Below are 18,195 nucleotides of genomic sequence, written 5' to 3' on the forward strand. Positions count from 1 at the left end.
CATTTTTGTGTGAAGCTTAAAGTTTTTCATAAGACCTAATAATGGCAGAAATATTTTTTGGGATCCAACAAGGTTTGTATTTTCTCTCTTCGTGTAAAAAAAAAAAAAGTTTTTTTTTTTTTGGGGGGGGGGGGATTGATGTAATGTTTTCCTGTTAACCACAACCACACCATAAACACAAGAGACAGAAATGTTCTGTAAGTCCAGGTGCATACTTTTAAATCCATAGATATTCAACTGGTGTTGCCCATTTACTTCCACATGCAATAAGTATGGAATTACTATTATGCATAAGTGCTTTTAAGCTTGTTTTGAAAGAGTGAACTAACTAGTGCCAATCTTTAAGATCCTGCACTTCATTTTCAAAAATGGGCACCCTTATCACAGCAATAAAATTCCACTTCTTGCTTCAAAACAAAGTTAGGATATTACTTCTCCCCCCCCCCTTCTTGTTTTCAAAAACCAAAATTTTAATTTCTTGACTAATAAGGTTGATATTTAGATAATTAAAATCTCTAACAAGATTTCTCAATATGGAATTACTATTATGCATATCTTCAATCAAACATCACATAACCTCACAAATACTTTCATCTGATGACTTGGAATTCACTAAAAGCAGAAGATTCATCATCCATTAGTACCAACATTTGTGATGATGGCAGAACAATTAGATAAACTCACTAGCATTCACTTGCAAATAAGTATGTTTGTCATCCAAAACTGATCTATTGTCAAATATGGAGAGAATCAATTAGATGACATTCCAAAGGTGATGAGGTTCAAAGAGGTAATGATGATGATCAAGAATAATTTTCTCATGTGATGTGATGCTTCCCCCCCCCCCCCCCTTATTCTTTTCTCAGTTTGTAATCTAGATGACAAATATAATTTTTTATATTTGATCTTGATATAATCAAGAATAATTTTCCCCATGTGATGCGATGTTTTTTTTTTCCCTTATTCTTTTTGAACAGTTTCAAACTATTGAGATTCTATAGCTTTTCTCCATTTTGACTGATCTAGAGCTTCCCAGTTACTTCTGTGAATGTTACATTTCTTCATATTTGTCTTCAGTAATCCTTAGCACTTCTTTCATCTTTCTTCACTTCTGAGATGATATGGTTAGGAAGGTATATATCTGGCATAATGGTGATGTGACCAGTCCAGAGTAGTTTGTGGTGGATAATTATTGCCTCAGTACAACCGTAAGAAGCTTTGTTCAACATACTAATACACTAGTGTCCAAAAGCTAAGGACGAACTACATTTTTACCTGTATATGAAAAAATTTTCATGATTGAAGTCATTCCTGGAGGCTATTGAAAAAGCTTAGAAATGATGAAAAGAGTATACAGCAACAGGAATCAGAAATGATAAAGCTGACATGAGAAGTGAAATAAAAATTCTAGATTCTCAGAATAATTTCTAGTTGCTCCCACCCACAAAAAAAAATTTTCTTGTAAATCTGTAGTACATTTGTACCATGAGTGAGTTAAGGAATTTTTTTTTTTTTAATTTCATATTTTTTGTATTATTATTTCTTTTTTTCACATAGTCCTGAAAACCTACCCTAGAGACCCCCACATGGAACTTTTCCAAGTCATTTCAAGCTTACAGTAAGCAGGGGCAGTAGTCTCACACTGGATGATGAAATTCTTCTCCTGACTAAAGACAATTGCAAACATCTATGCCCATGGTGGGATTTTAATCCATCCTGTTGGTGGATTAAAATCTATCACTTAGCCACTCAGCCAACCAGACCAATAATTTAACAGTTTCACAAATTACTTTGAAAAACTCTTATATGAAAGAAGAAGTGACAGAACAGTGTCACTTCTTGTTTCATATAACAAGAAACAAGAAGTGGCAGAACAGTGTTAGAAAAGTATTCAAAGGAAATTCAGTCAGGAATAAACATCAGTATCTGAAGCAGAAAAAGCCATTGGACCACTGAAATATGGAAAAGCAGTGGGAATAATGATATTTGACCAGAAATACTCATACATGGAGGTATAAAAGTTTTACAGTAGCTACACTGCGTAATTCAGAGGACCCAGAACATCATATTCTAGATCAGAGATCCCCAAAGTAAGTTACGAACCGATTCTGGGCGGGTCGCATTAAATATTAAAATACGAGTAGTTTACATGTTATTTAGGAAAGTTTTACTCATCAAGAATTGTCGGATGAACAATTCAAAGTCCTTTATCCAAGTGTTAGAAAACAAAGTTTGAGTTTGAAATATTTTCAGGATATGAGAATTCGTATATAGAGGCTAATGACTTCACATCATTTGCCTTAGTATCCCATAAAGCACATCTCCTTATGGATATGTATAATGCTATGCATTATGGGAAAGGTCACTACCCAGACCAGTCTCGACCTTTATTAAGGTCTCATCAGTGGGAGCCAGACCCATTGGTGATATCAAGATTGAAGTAATGCAGAAGTCATATTTCAATATACAAGTAGCCAAAAGGCGTCACACCTTATATTATTAAAAAGGTTTAATATAAATTTAAAAAAAAAAACTTTTTTTTTTTTTTTTTTTTTTTAATGGAGTCAGTTAATAAGAGAGTTCATTTATTCGTTGCACTGCAATGATTTTCAGGGAAGTTTTAGCGTTCGTTAAAATGTAAGGAGAGTATTTTAAGGTATAGAAGACAGAATACTAAGTGACAGCAATTCAGAGTGGCAATGCCTAGAGCAACAAAAAAGTTTTGGGGAGAAAGATTGCAAAACAAAAGATCTGATATTTGCGAGAAACTGCAAATGGAAAACAGAAAAGGAAGGAAGAAGAGGGGCTCTAAGTTTTACCTGGAAAATATATTGCAAGGAATATGGCTAATTAACTTACAACATGAAAAATAATTTCTGGGTTAAATAGCTGGTATAACTTGGCCAAATCAATTGCATTTCTACTCTCAACAAAGCAATGCAAGTTTGTATCCTGCTGTAGAATTAATGTTTGTGAGCATCTTTATATAAGAAAAGTTGAGCCAGCCATCGTCTGTATCAAAAGACTGAAGTGGAATAAAATTTGTTTCTAAATCGGGTTTTGATTATCTAAATCTCACCAAACCCAAGATATGTGTTGCATGTTTTTAACCTTTGGTGGACAGGTTGGGGTTAATATGAAAAACATTATTCCATAGTGGTTGTTCCAAACAAAGCAATACAATTTCAGTGCATTATGTTTAAATTATATATAAACCAAAGTGAATTCAGAAAACTGTCAATTTTGTAAAATCTGAATTCATCTCTATTCTCCAAAGTTCTCCAATTATTTTAAGAAGAGTAGAAAAATTATAATGAATCAAAATTCATTTTGAATACTTACTGCATGAACGTCCAACATGTCAACACTCAAATCATATGCAGTCAAATTCAGTAAGTCGAACACCTGGTAGAAGGAACTTAATATAATTTGTGACATTAATACAACTGAAATAATTAAATCATTACAAATGAACACTATTAAAATCTTGTAAATAGTAATAAAACATTGTTCAATAATCTTAATTTTCTACATTAACATGAATAACTAATGTTTGTTATGCATATGTCTTCTATTCATTGTATAGATGAGTTTGAGGATGATCAAGAACTAAGGCACAATAGAACAGAACACAATGTACTCTGGCACGATAACTTCCTTCGGCTGTAAATGGAATGTGTTTATCTGCATCTCATTCAACAAGTAAGATATAACCCAGGAAATCCATTTATATATAAGTTTGATTTTACAATTAAATAAATGGGTGTACACGTGTGTAGAGGCTTAAGTGCTGTGAGGACATCATGTTGGAGGCTTAATGGATTTTTTTACAACACTCAAAAAGAATTAAAATAGACTTTAATACTTCCTATATTTCGTCCTAGTCACTAGGACATCTACGGGGATTACAAAAAAATTAATGTAACATATGCACAAATAACAAACAATACTAAGCCCAACCACGTGGGTGACACTAAAGTCCTATCTAGGTAGAGCGCCCTCTAAGGGCAGTAGTAGGTGGCCTGGAATGTAAGGTGGGAACTCTGGTGATGAGTGTTTCCCAAATCTTCGGAAGCTTAATGCACCCATATTTATTGAGATTTGGTTGGTTTTTGAGAGCTGCTGCTGCTTCTAAGAAAAGTCTCTCTTTCTTGAATTTGCTGTGGTGGAGCATGGTGCTTTTCTTCCATGATACTCTGTGGGTGGTGTCCAAAACATGGTCAGCCAAGCCTGAATGGCCATAGTTGTGTTTGAAGATGTAAGACTTGTGTTCCTCTAGACAGATGGATCCTGATCTGCCTGTCTGTCCAAAGTACGCCAGCTTACAGGAACAGGATACTTTGTAAACTCCAGGCAGAGAGAGAGGAGGGAGCTGATCTTTCGTAGAACGGATAAGGGTAGCCAGTTTGCGGTGGGGCTTATATGCTGTGTGTAGATTGTATTGTTTTAGTATCTTGGCTATTTTTTCAGATGTGCCACGGATGTAGGGTATGGTGATGGCATTTTTAAAATCTTGTTGACGAGAAGGAAGGGGAATGGGGGAGGAGTTGATTATTTTTTTGATACTGTGATCGCTGTAGCCATTGGAGAGGAAAGTGCTGTGTATGTGGTTAAGCTCATTAGTGAGGGCGGTTCCACTGGAACAAAGATTGTGGGCTCTCTTGGTAAGAGTTTTAATAATGCCATATTGTTGAGAGGGGTGGTGGTGGGAGAGTTTGTGAATGTATCTGCCTGTGTGTGTGGGTTTTCTGTATACGGTGAAGGTAAGTGTATCATTAGGCAGGCGTGTGACTAAGGTGTCTAGGAAGGGTAAACAATTGTTCTTTTCCTTTTCCATAGTGAACTGGATTCTTGGATGTAGACTATTGAGATGACTGAGGAAGGAGTCTAACGTGTCTGGGCCATGAGGCCAAATAGAGAACACATCATCTACATATCTTAGCCAGATAGAAGGTTTGAGTGGGGTTGAGTCTATGGCTCGTTTTTCGAAATCTTCCATATAGAAATTGGCAAGGGGGGGGGGTGAGAAGGGGGGACCCCATGGCAGTTCCCTCTATCTGCTTGTAGATTTTGTTGTTCCACGAGAAATATCCAGAGTTAATGGCAAAGGAAAAGAGATCTAAGATGTCAGAGGGAAAAACCTTTTCTAAGAGAGATAAGGTGTCAATTAAGGGAATATTGGTAAACAAAGAGGAGATATCAAAGCTTACCAATATGTCTGTCTTTTTCAAGGTTAAATTTTCTGTGAGGGCTTTAAAGTGGGTCGAGTTTTTTATATAGGAAGGGGACCTTCCGGTGAGGGGGATCAGAGAGTTGGCCAGCTGTTTAGATAGTCTATAGCAAGGTGCATTGGTAGCATCTACTATAGGCCTGAGTGGGGAATTGGGTTTGTGGATTTTTGGTAAACCGTATATTCGGGGGGGACGGGAGTGGAAAGGTTTAAGTTTTTTCGTGACATCTGGGGGCCAGGAAGATACTTTTTTTGAGTAAAATTTTAAGTTTCTTAACTTGTGTTTTTGTGGGGTCATGTTCTAGCGGGATGTAGGTAGCGCGATCGCGGAGGATAATGTTCATTTTACGCTTATATTCACTGGTATTAAGAACGACTGTGGCATTATCCTTATCCGCTCTGGTGATGACGATACTTTTTTCTTTACGTAGTTTCAGGAGAGCCGTGCGTTGGGCATATGATAAATTACTTTTTGGCGGAGAAGAATGCGTGAGGATGTTGGCTACGTCAAGTCTGATGTTGTTAGCTATCTCCGACGGTAAGCGACTGATTCCACGTTCGATGTTCACAATTACGTCAAGCACCGGCACTTCCTTCGGAGCGATGGCAAAATTATGGCCGAGGCAAAGGGCGCTGACGGCATCGTCGTTGAGCCTTTTGGAAGAGAGGTTTATTACTGTCTGGAGAGGTTGAATTTGTGGTTGTGGTTTGTTTTTCACAAGGTTGCTAAATTTCTTGATGTGTTTATTTTTTATTTTTTGGAATTCTCTCTGTACGGAAGTTTCCGAAATGCCAGAAAGAATCGACCAAAGTTCAGGGTTAAGAACGGTGGAGAGCTCTGAATGTAAGGAGCCAATGGCGGCGTTCGTCACTGCGAGGGTAGCACGTGTAGAGGCGATTTTCTCGCGGAGTAATGCCTGGCTGGCATTACTCCGCGTACATTCACAAACTCTCCCACCACCACCCCTCTCAACAATATGGCATTATTAAAACTCTTACCAAGAGAGCCCACAATCTTTGTTCCAGTGGAACTGCCCTCACTAATGAGCTTAACCACATACACAGCACTTTCCTCTCCAATGGCTACAGCGATCACAGTATCAAAAAAATAATCAACTCCTCCCCATTCCCCTTCCTTCTCGTCAACAAGATTTTAAAAATGCCATCACCATACCCTACATCCGTGGCACATCTGAAAAAATAGCCAAGATACTAAAACAATACAATCTACACACAGCATATAAGCCCCACCGCAAACTGGCTACCCTTATCCGTTCTACGAAAGATCAGCTCCCTCCTCTCTCTCTCTGCCTGGAGTTTACAAAGTACCCTGTTCCTGTAAGCTGGCGTACTTTGAACAGACAGGCAGATCAGCATCCATCCGTCTAGAGGAACACAAGTCTTACATCTTCAAACACAACTATGGCCATTTTGGACACCACCCACAGAGTATCATGGAAGAAAAGCACCATGCTCCACCACAGCAAATTCAAGAAAGAGAGACTTTTCTTAGAAGCAGCAGCAGCTCTCAAAAACCAACCAAATCTCAATAAATATGGGTGCATTAAGCTTCCGAAGATTTGGGAAACACTCATCACCAGAGTTCCCACCTTACATTCCAGGCCACCTACTACTGCCCTTAGAGGGCGCTCTACCTAGATAGGACTTTAGTGTCACCCACGTGGTTGGGTAGTATTGTTTGTTATTTGTGCATATGTTACATTAATTTTTTTGTAATCCCCGTAGATGTCCTAGTGACTAGGACGAAATATAGGAAGTATTAAAGTCTATTTTAATTCTTTTTGAGTGTTGTAAAAAAATCCATTAAGCCTCCAAAATGGGTGTACAATTTCTTCATATGATTTACTGGATGTGATTGACATACGTATTTGACCACGAATGTCAAAAGCACATATGAAATTTTTATAAGTTCTATCAGGGTTAACTTCTATAATGTAATTCCTGATAATTAAACCAAATCAGTTCTTATGGTGCATTTCTCCTATCTAGCATAATGTGACTTATGGCTGATCACGCTGAGACTTCACCACATGACGCATAACGTCATGTGGTGAAGACCCCTATCTCTTCTACATACTATCGTAAGTATTCATGACTAAATCTGTGTGTGTTCACAGGGCCGGTTTGCCTGTTCTGAGGGACGAAAAACCCTCCATCTCCATATGAGATTGACTAACTCACCTTTAATCGAAAGAGACCAGAAAAAGGTTCCTCATATCATGGACGGGAATCGAACTCAGGTCTTTCTGATCAAAGGGTTTTGTCTATACTGACTGAGCTACAGAGGCTCATGGTGCATTTCTAGCTTATGCATAAAGTAATGAGAAAAGTATTTTTTTTTTATTTACATCTACAATAATTTCCCATGTTCATTAAATATGGTGGATTCACAGCAGTACTATTTAAATCTAAACTTCACATATCACTTACAATACTGTCTATCATTTTATTTACCTCAGAACAAAGTTCTGAATGAAATACCGCAAGCAATTTTTTCAAAATCTAATTTAAAAGCAAATCATTTTAAAATTCATATCCAAAAAATTATCAGTACTTTATTATATTAAAAAAAACTTTATATCATAATTAATGTTTGTCTAATCAAATATTGCAGTAGCAGCATTTCAGAAAAATAACAGCTGGACCTGATATATTTACATTTTCCCTTTACTTTTTTTTCTTGAAGTAATAACACTTTCTTTTGTATGAAATAAGAGAACAATTAGTAAAAAGAAATAATAATTGTATGAATTAAACAAGTGAATAAATACATACAAAATTAAAATTTCTTTAATCAACAGAAAGAAAGTGATTGGCTTACCTCTGTTCTTTTGAACAGTCTCCCACACAATTATCATAAAAGAATGTAACCTCTAGCTGTTCAAGAAACAAATCAAGAGATACCTAGTTTCACCTAAACTTTTGTCAACAAATTACTGATGAGCTATAGATTTGCAATCTTTCATGCCTGAAGTTCTAAAGTTGATAAAAAAAATGATTCAAATCTTTTTAAACAAATTGAAGATGGAATGAGTTATTTGTTGATGTGCACACTCAAAGGGTATACAAGATATATGGTAGTACTACACAATTAAATTTACATTATTATGGACTATCAACAATTTTTTGCCAAATTAATCAGCTGTTTGACAGGATTTCAATATTGTCAAGTTTTACATTTCAATTTAAGGCACTAATACCACCAATCTCCCCTAGATCTTTATCTTCCTCTGGGTCATTTTTCTTGCTATTAACAACTATATTGCTAAACTTTTCTCTCCAATTTGATAAAGTGACCAAACCACCTTAGATTAGCTCTACTTACACATTCTTAAATGCTAACAATGTTACTTTCTCATATGTTCATTTTTAATTTGTATGCCATCTGTTCACCCCCCCCCCCTTTTTTTTTTTTCAAAGCTTTCATTTCTGTACTTGTCTTTGATCAACTATTTCTAACTCTGCAAGTTAAAACTGCTTTGAACATTGCCTTGTATGCTGCTAGTTCAGTGTCCTGATCAATTTCATTATCACTCAACAAATTTATTCAATGGTTTGCCACCAACCATACTATCTTATTCTATTGTCTATTTACAATTTAATTTTCCATCTTTACTAAAAATCGTTCATAAACACAGCTGAAACATTTCACTTGTTCTATAGATTCTCTATGATTTTCACACCAAACTTAAATTATTCAATTAAACTAGTCCATCTGAAGCCACATTTGTAATGGATTTATTTAGGAGCATAAGGGCTGAGTTGAACAGCTCTGATTTTTATATCAGTTTTAATATCACTTTTCTTCATAACATGATCCATATAGTTGACAAATAACAGAGCATGTACAATTTTTCATATCAAGCTATTTTCCAATGTGTTCTTCAATTCTAACTGCTGACTTGTAACTTAGGTATAGGATATATATATATATATTGTACTGTGTGTACAGGGAGGCCCATAAATCACAAAGGGGTTTAAAATGTGAATAACTTTTTGTTTGTTATGTAATTTTTGAATAATGCTTCACACATGTACAAGAAAACTAAATATAATTTATTACTCCTATATATTTTGTTCGAAGGGAGAAGGCAAAGAAAACTAGTAACATTTAAATTCTGAATACAAGAATGAGTCGTGCATATAACATCCTGCATCTTAGTCGGAGTTGTATAGTAAGAGGGAACATTATTAGAGTTCAGTGATGTGGGAATAGATGTAAAATTAATTAATTTAAAAATAAATAAAAATATACAAAATTATGAATTAACAGCACTAACTTCCCAAAACTTAGAAATAAGCATACAGTATATCAAGATTAAGATCAGAATGGTGGATAGGGCCTCACACAATTAAAAAAATAATGTCACATTTGAACCTAATGTAGTGTAGAATTTTGGTACAGTTCCAGCAAGGCCTGAACCTTCGGAATCTGAAAATTTTCATGTTCTTTGATTCTAATAATAGCAGAATGGCCAATCTGTGCAAAGATGACAGCGCAGGATATTTAATAAACACCAGGAAAGGATAGAGATAATAATATATCCTTGACAGGTGGTAATAAAAATGACAACTTCTGGGCTGGTTTGAAGATGGAGTACAAATTATATTTGCAAAGAGTCCTTACATTTGAACATCTGAGTATGCCGATCCTTTTAACATCAGATTGCAATCTGGAAGAGGGATCATAATTATCAAATATTTTCTGTATCCATTAATTAATATTCTTCTAATAGAAGAGACTTGAAAGAACAAATTGTGTGTATAGGTATTATCAAAAGTCCTGTACAAGACTTTTGATAATACCTGTGTTTTGTGAAAGATGATGATATGAAGATGTGTGGATATATCTACTTGTAAAGGATGGCTTCCTGTAAAGAGAAAATTTACAAGCATATTTATGAGTTGAAGTATCCAAAAAGGGGAGATTGTTGTTAGATTCATGTTTAGTAGTGAACTTGATGCGAGTATGTAAGGAGTTAATTTTATTCAGAAGTTGATGTAGTTCTGTTTCAGAGTCAGACCAGATTGCAAAGATTTCATCCACAAAATGTAAATTTCTGATTATTAAGTTTTTCATTTTATTTTTTTCAGATATTCTAAGGGGCACTTGGGAAATTAAAAATAGTGCAATTTTATTTTGAAAATCAGCATTCGATTATTCTAATGCAAAGAGCATATCACCGCCACTATAATGTCAGAAATTCTCCCTCAGAAATAAAGATTCGTTACTTGATTAAACATTTCCAGCAAGATGCTTCCATAAGTGAATTGCCAGGACAGAGAAAAGCATTCAATGTTTTCCTTTTTTTCTCTGGCTTTACTTCTTTCAAGATGATGATGACAGTAATGTAGTGATGGTCAGTGATATGAGGTCATGTTAATTTTGTACACCCTGTGGCAGAGGATAGAGAGAGATGGAACCACTGTCCACACTGCTTCTAAGGCACAATTTTGGTGAGAAAATTATTTCGTGAAAATTAAATGGCCATCACATTCTCCAAATTTGATGGCTCTTGACTTTTTCCTATGGGGTTACCTGAAGGCAAAGGTGAAAGGCAACTGTGAACAAGCCTCAGACAATCCAACAGCTGAAAGAGAACATTCATGCAAAAATTAGGGTGCTGCAGACAGACATATTAACAGTTGTCATGGAACATGCTGTAGAAAGGGCCCAACTTTGTGAAGCCAAAAATGGAAGATATTTACATGATGTGGTTTTCATAATTAAAAAAATTTCAAAGTTCTGTATTTCATTATAACAAAAAAAAATGAATAAAAAAGTTATTAAATGTTTAAACTCAGTGGTGCACCCAGAGGGGGGGGCAAGGGGCCCGAGCACCCCCCAAAGAAAAGGAAAAAACACTAGAAAATTTTCCACAAATCTTTTCCTAATTTAAATTCATTTTTTTTTATGTTGTGTCGTGTCTTCTATTTCTATACTACTTATGAATTAGCGATCACTGCAGATGCTCAGTCATAGGTCGTATGCGATGCATAGTGTGTATTCGCAAATCGTCTACTCAACTCGCCCCCCCCTCCAAGATTAAATCCTGAGTGCGCCACTGTTTAAACTCCTTTGTGACTTATGGGCCCACCTTGTATAATGATCTAAAGTCAACATGTTATCCATTTCTAGCAAAGCCTGACTGTATGTACAGGGCTTTGGTTAGGACTTTAAGTAGTTTGTTATAGTAAGGGTATTTGCTGTAACAGCATCAACTATAATGAAGATTTAAAAAAAAATTCTCTTGGAACTTTATCATATACTGTTTTCCATACCTACACAACCTAAATAAATACGAATCTTGCCATTAATCTGGACTAGACAACTACCACAAGCCTGGCTTGATTCCAGCTTGTCCTTCCTCCAGTGGAAGGTGTTATTTATTCTGAAATGACTAATCTTATTTAATTCATTTAGTACTATTATATTTTTACTGTAAATATAAGTCTTGGATAAGGATTTGGATACTTATCCAATAAGTATTCAATTGAACAACTGCCAAAATGATCCTGAAAATATGTAGTGTCTACTGTGTCTTATCCCTCTAAGTCACAGAGAACACACAACTTGAACACAGTCAGTAATGTGGATAATTTCATCATTCTCTTTCATGTTAAACCACCACCATTTCACAGTTGACAATTACTCTTCATCATATTTTTTAACCTCAATGTATTAAAACATAGTTTACATCAAATCCTATAAAGTTCCCTTAGTAACTTATGTTATTCTCATACTCCCCCCCCACCCGGTCTGTTTATCTGCCAAATTCTGTATCTCGGAAACCTTCAAATCTTTAAAGGGAGCATTCCCCAGATCTATGGACGACATAAGTAGTGAAGAAGATCTAATATTTCATCCCCCATCAAACCTAAGTAATGAAATCTGCACACAGTGGTCTAGATACACTTGAGAGCTTTAATAAGCTTTACAGAAAAGGATAACAACTACTTTATTCCTACTTGCCAGTGTCTTTTCAACTCTAAATGATTGTTCTGCCCCATTCCTTCAACATATCCTCTGAAAAAGATCCTTTTTGTAGTGAAATTAAACTTTACATCTATAAGTATAGTTGGTTTGATAAAACTGTTAGAACAGAAACAATCAAAATGAAATGCATCTGCTGTTTCTTCAGATAGTCTGGAGGTTTTTGAAAGTTTAGTCTGGAGGTTATTGTTGAAGAAGTCGAATTCTAAATGTTGAGAAATTTGATTAATGATTTTCAGATGTCATTTAAGAAGAAAAACAATCAGAGACCCTAGTTCTGTTGAGGGAGCCATGTGAGTATATAAATGCAGTAGATTCCATGCAAGAAAGTTGTCTTCTGAACTTCACCTTCCTGTTGACTATAATCCTGCAGACTACATTTCTTACAATATGGTCCCAATGATGTCATTCTACTTAAATCAGCCTGCAGGATCTCTAATAATCTTTATTAATTACTGCCTTCTTATAAGCATGAAACTGAATATTTTTCCTCACATTATCCCTAATATAACTGATGTACAAATTAAATAGCAGCAGTATTCATCAATTTGAACCTGTGATATCACTGCTTATTCAAAGTTTCATTTATTTCAATCATAACCTATCATAAATTTGGATCCACCCAGATTGTATACCCAGAGTAGTATAAGTCTGTAGGATACTCTATCCTTGAAAGTAAACCATTTTACATTAAAAGGGTTTGAGAGGCTGGATGATAAATTTCCTGTTTTAAGAACGTGAATAGTCTATTAATAATGAAAGTAATAAAATCTATACTGCTATATTAGGAGTGATAGCACATCTGTTAATATCAGTAAATTACAAAAAAATAAAGATGCCAAGAAATTATATTGTTGGTTTAATCCTTTATCCGAACCTAAGCAAACAAGGTTTGCACGTGAAGTAAATTCGCGACTGAGCAACTCGTATATTATTATTATTATTCAGGCCTCCATGGAGTCAAAAGACTCATCATGGGAGGTCCTTCCTAAGAACATAAAGTCTGTCAAGACTCATCGAGGGGAGGTTCCCCCTAAGAAACACAAAGTCTATCATACCACTCCTTAAACTCATTGACCATTCTCGCCCTCACCACTCTATCAGGCAATGCATTCCACGGCTCAACCACCCTCCATGCAAAGAAACCACTCCTCACCCTCTTGCTCACAGTTTCCTTTCATAACTTCCAGGGATGGCCTCTTGTCATCACTCCTTCCTGCTGTTCAGCCAAGCGAAAGAACTCCCCAGTGTCAACCCTGTAACCACCTCTCAACAGTTTAAAAGTCTCAATCATATCACCTCTCCTTCTTCTATCCACCAAACTCTGCAGTCCACATTCCCTCAGCCGATTCTCATAACTATCCTTGTACAGTCCTGAGACCATCTTTATCATCCGTCTTTGTATCTTTTCCACAGTTAATTTATCCCCTTCAAATCCTGGGAACCAAATCTGAGAACAATAATCCAAGTGTGGTCTGATCAGAGACTTATACAACGGAATGATAACCCTCTTATCTCTGCAGGTCAGTGTCCTTCTCATAATTGCAGCAATCCTCTGTGTTACCTTCACCACCTTTGCAATATGTCCCCTAAATTTCAGGTTTCTATCAATCATCAATCCCAGATCTCTTGTCTCTCCTACTTCCTCCAGTATAACTCCTCCCATAGAGTATGCAGCATCCTATCGATGTTACCCAAACCTCAAGACCTTACATTTTGCTGCATTAAACTGACACCCCCATTCATTTGCCCATCTATCTAGCTTATTCAAATCCTCTTGTAGGGCTACTTCCCAGCTTCGCATCATCTGCAAACAACTGAATATCCCCTTGCAATCCACTGGTAATGTCATTGATATAAAGGTTAAACAATATAGGTCCTAGTACTGAGCCCTGTGGGACCCCACTTGTAACCTTCTGTCTCCTTGAAACTGCTCCACCATACACAACTCTCTGATACCTATCAGACAGCCAATCCTGAATCCAGTTGACCAATCTGACATCTAGACCCATGTGTTGCAACTTAAATATCAGCTTATCATGTGGAACCCTGTCAAATGCCTTTGCTAAGTCTAAGAAAATTGCAGTATATGCCTTTCTCTCATCTAATGTTCTTGTAACTTTATTATAAAAGGCTAGCATATTACTAAAACAAGAGCGCCCTTTCACAAATCCATGTTGACTCTCACAGATAACATTACCCTCATCTGCCCAGTGCTGTATACGGTCCCTCACTACTTTCTCCAAGATCTTAACAACTACTGATGACACACAGACTGGCCTATAATTAGACACTTCCAGTCTGTTACCACCCTTATGCAAATGCACTATCTTACCTTCCTTCCATTCAATGGGCACCTTTGCCGAAGCCAGACTTTCATTGAAAAGCCAGGTTAAAGGCACTGTCAGTTCCCTAGCACATTCTCTCAAAACTCGCGGTGAAATACCATCCAGTCCAAAAGCTTTATTGACATTCAGAGTTCTCAGTATCTGAAACACACTCTCCTCCTGTACCTCTAAACCTTAAACCTGCCCTATCCCTCTAGCATTAAAACTGACTCCTCCAGGATGAAATACTCCAATAAAGTGGTCATTGAACAATTCCATTATGTCCTCTGCATCAGTCACTCTATTCCCATTTTTATCCCACAATATCATTCTTCCACAGTCATTTCTCCTCCTACTGGCCACATAGCTAAAAAATTCCCTAGGATTTTCTTTGGATCTTAGGGCCAATCTCCTCTCATATTCCAGTTTCGCTTTCCTTACCACACTAGTCACTCTTCTGGCCTGTGTCTTATATTCTTCACGCATCCTCTCTTCACCTGTCTCCTTATATTTCTTCCATAGCCTCTTTTTCACATACAATTCCTGTTTAATATTGGTTGTCATCCACTTTACTCCAAATTGTGTCCTCTTCTTCACTCGTGGTATACAACTTACCGTTGCTGCTAACAAATATTCTTTCACAATTTCCCACGCACTAACGATATCCCGGCCTTCCAATTCCTCCCTCCATGAAGCTTCCCGAAGTTGACGTCTAAGACTATTATAATCACCTGCTTTATAATTCCACATAAGTTCCCGTCTCTTTGATACTCCTGCATGTCTATTCATTTTCCAAGTCAAAACCATATGGTCACTCTCTCCAACTGGTGGGAGAGATGTCATCTCAGTTATTATCAACTCTTCTGATGCTATAACCAAATCTAAAACTCTTGAACCTCTTGTTCCCTCTGTTACATGTTGCCTAAGACATTTGTCCCTCAAGAATTCTAGAAATTCCATTCCACTATTGCTACATGCATCTTCCTCTCTCCAATTTATACTACTGTAGTTAAAATCTCCCATAACAATCATTCTTCTTGCACTTGTCAAACTTAGCTGTCTAAATATCTCCTGGTCCCCATCTTCTGTGCTCCTAGGTCTGTAGCAACACCCCACTAAATATCCTGTCTTGCCTACCTCTACCTCACACCATATGCTCTCAAAATCATTTATCTCACTTCCTTCCAAAGCCTCCACTCTTAGAGGACATAGGTCATCACTTATCATAAGCAGTACCCCACTACCATGCTTTCCCCTCCTATCCTGACGAAAAATGCTATACCCAGCAACTTCTATTCCTGTTATTATATCCCCTTCTGTCAACCATGTCTCAGTGATCCCAATAATTTTTGGCCAGGCTGATGCTATCTGCACCACCAATTCCTCTCCCTTATTCTGGATACTCCTGGCATTAGTATAAAGCATATAAATGCCATTGTTTCTATACCCAGCATTATCTCTTCTAGACTCCACTGGGCTCAGTGTTACCTGACATCGTCTCCCTTCTCCCAAGTATCCATTCCCACAAGAGGCCACCCCTGCTATCATCCTCCCTGGGACACACTGACTCTTTCAGAACAGCAATCTCTCCAGATGCCTACGTCCTTCCTCATTCAAATGTAAACGGTCTCTCGTATACAATTCCTCTCTTTCCTCAAACGCACTCCAAGCATCCACATATACCAGTCCTCTCTTGTCACACATTCTTGCTATTATGCCATTCAATATCACTGCTCTTCTGCTCAGCTCATCATTATCATACCTAGGCAACACACACACTATTTTTCCTCTCTCTGTCTTTTCCGTAAAGTCTCAAGCAAAAACCTCATATCTCTCGCTGCCCGACTTACATTACCACTCAAGTCATTCGTTCCTACCATCACAGTCATCTCATCCACCCTTTCACCTCTCTTAATTGCCATAGCCACCCTTTCTATTGTTCCTCCTGGCAAACACTCCTCACGCATCCTATCTTGAACACCACGGATCATTGAGTCGCCATACATTATACCTCTTACCATTCCCTCTCTCCTATTGTTTCCATTCTCTCCTCTTCTTTCATTCCCATAGGTCTCTCTCATTCCCTCTCCTCTACTGCTATTCTCTCTTCTAGCATTCCCATACTTCTCTCTCTCCTACTGTTCCCATTCTCTCTTCTTTTAGCACTCCCATACTTCTCTCTCTCCTACTGTTCCCATTCTCTCTTCTTTTAGCACTCCCATACAAGTCTCTCATTCCCTCGCTCCTACTGTTTCCATTTTCTCCACTTCTAGCTCTTCCATATCCTTCTCTCATTCTGTCTCTCCTACTGTTTCCATCCTCTCGTCTTCTAGCATTCCCATACCTCTCTCTCATTCCTTCTCTCCTACCGTTTCCATTCTCTCCTCTTCCAGCACTTCCATATCTCTCTCTCATTCCGTCTCTCCTACTGTTTCCATCCTCTTGTCTGCTAGCATTCCCTCTCTTCTACTGTTTCCATTCTCTCCTCTTCTAGCACCCCCATACCTCTCACTCATACTCCCTAAATTCTCTCTCTCTCTCCTACTCTAATTCTCCTTGCATTTATCTCTTCCATTCTCCTAATCTTATCTTTCATACTTCTGCTCTCATTCACAAAACGTTCCACCTCCTCTTTCAACTCATCTATCTCCCTCTGCAGGTCAGTCACTCTTAATCTAAATTCACTCTCCCAAACAAAACCATCTCCTAAACTTTCGCAATCACTCACACCTTTCACACTATCAACTATTATTTTCTCATTCATATATATCTTTTTATCATTCTCTCCTATCACACTACTTGTCTTCCTACATTCATTCCCCGTTCCTGGAGCAACAAAGTCGAATATTGATATTTCTAATGCACTTATTTCCTCCAACTGCCTGCATTTTGCACATATACGCTCTCAGCTCTCTTTAACAAGCCAGATATCTAATTCCCGAGACGCATACATGCCGCAAGTACTGCATGCCACAAAGTCCCTTATGATATTGCTAATAATTGAGTTCTTAAATGGCGGAGGACTTGGCGATATGCCACTTGCGACTGCTGCTGAATCCGTCATCATTCCTTACTGCTGAGTAGCGTAATCGTTAATTATTCAATTAATAAATTCCATTAAATAAATAGAAAAAAAAAGTACAAACAATTACAAGCAAAACAAAACATTTAAGTACATTAAATAAAATGAAATATAACTAAATACAGTAATGAAAACTTAGCTTCGTTTTTTCTTCCACCGTTATGCATTCGATTCTGAAGGTAACCAAAATATATTATATCGCGACAGCAACTAGCTTCCAAAAAAACAACCACTGGAGTACACTCGTATTCAGAGAAACGATTTAGCACTCAAAAACATAGAAAAACAAGAAAAAAAACGGACTATTCACCAATTAAAAATCACTTTCTTCTACACAGCTCAAATTAGCCGCCACATGCTACGGCGACGTATATAAACGCTAATAACTTCACATCACTTGCCTTAGTATCCCATAATGCAAAGCACATATCCTTATGGACATGGATAATGCTATGCATTATGGAAAGCATCACTATCCAGACTGGTTTCAACTTTTACTGAGGTCTCATCAATGGGAGCCAGACCCAGAAGTGATACTAAG

General features: G+C 37.2%; 1 protein-coding gene across 8 annotated transcripts in view; it reads right to left on the bottom strand.

The window, feature by feature from the left end:
- Positions 1 to 18,195, bottom strand: part of AMPdeam (AMP deaminase) — a 443,168-nt gene that overhangs the window by 85,986 nt on the left and 338,987 nt on the right. For all 8 annotated transcript variants that reach the window (XM_090412444.1, XM_090412451.1, XM_090412439.1 and 5 more), the window contains one exon: positions 3,343 to 3,405. In XM_090412444.1, coding sequence (XP_090268570.1) covers positions 3,343 to 3,405 — 63 coding nt within the window. The remainder of the gene's footprint in view (positions 1 to 3,342; positions 3,406 to 18,195) is intronic.

The sequence above is a fragment of the Typopeltis vanoorti genome, chromosome 2 (assembly GCF_054136105.1).
Source record: "Typopeltis vanoorti isolate ZY-2024b chromosome 2, IOZ_Tvanoo_1.0, whole genome shotgun sequence".
Lineage (NCBI taxonomy): Eukaryota > Metazoa > Arthropoda > Arachnida > Uropygi > Thelyphonidae > Typopeltis > Typopeltis vanoorti.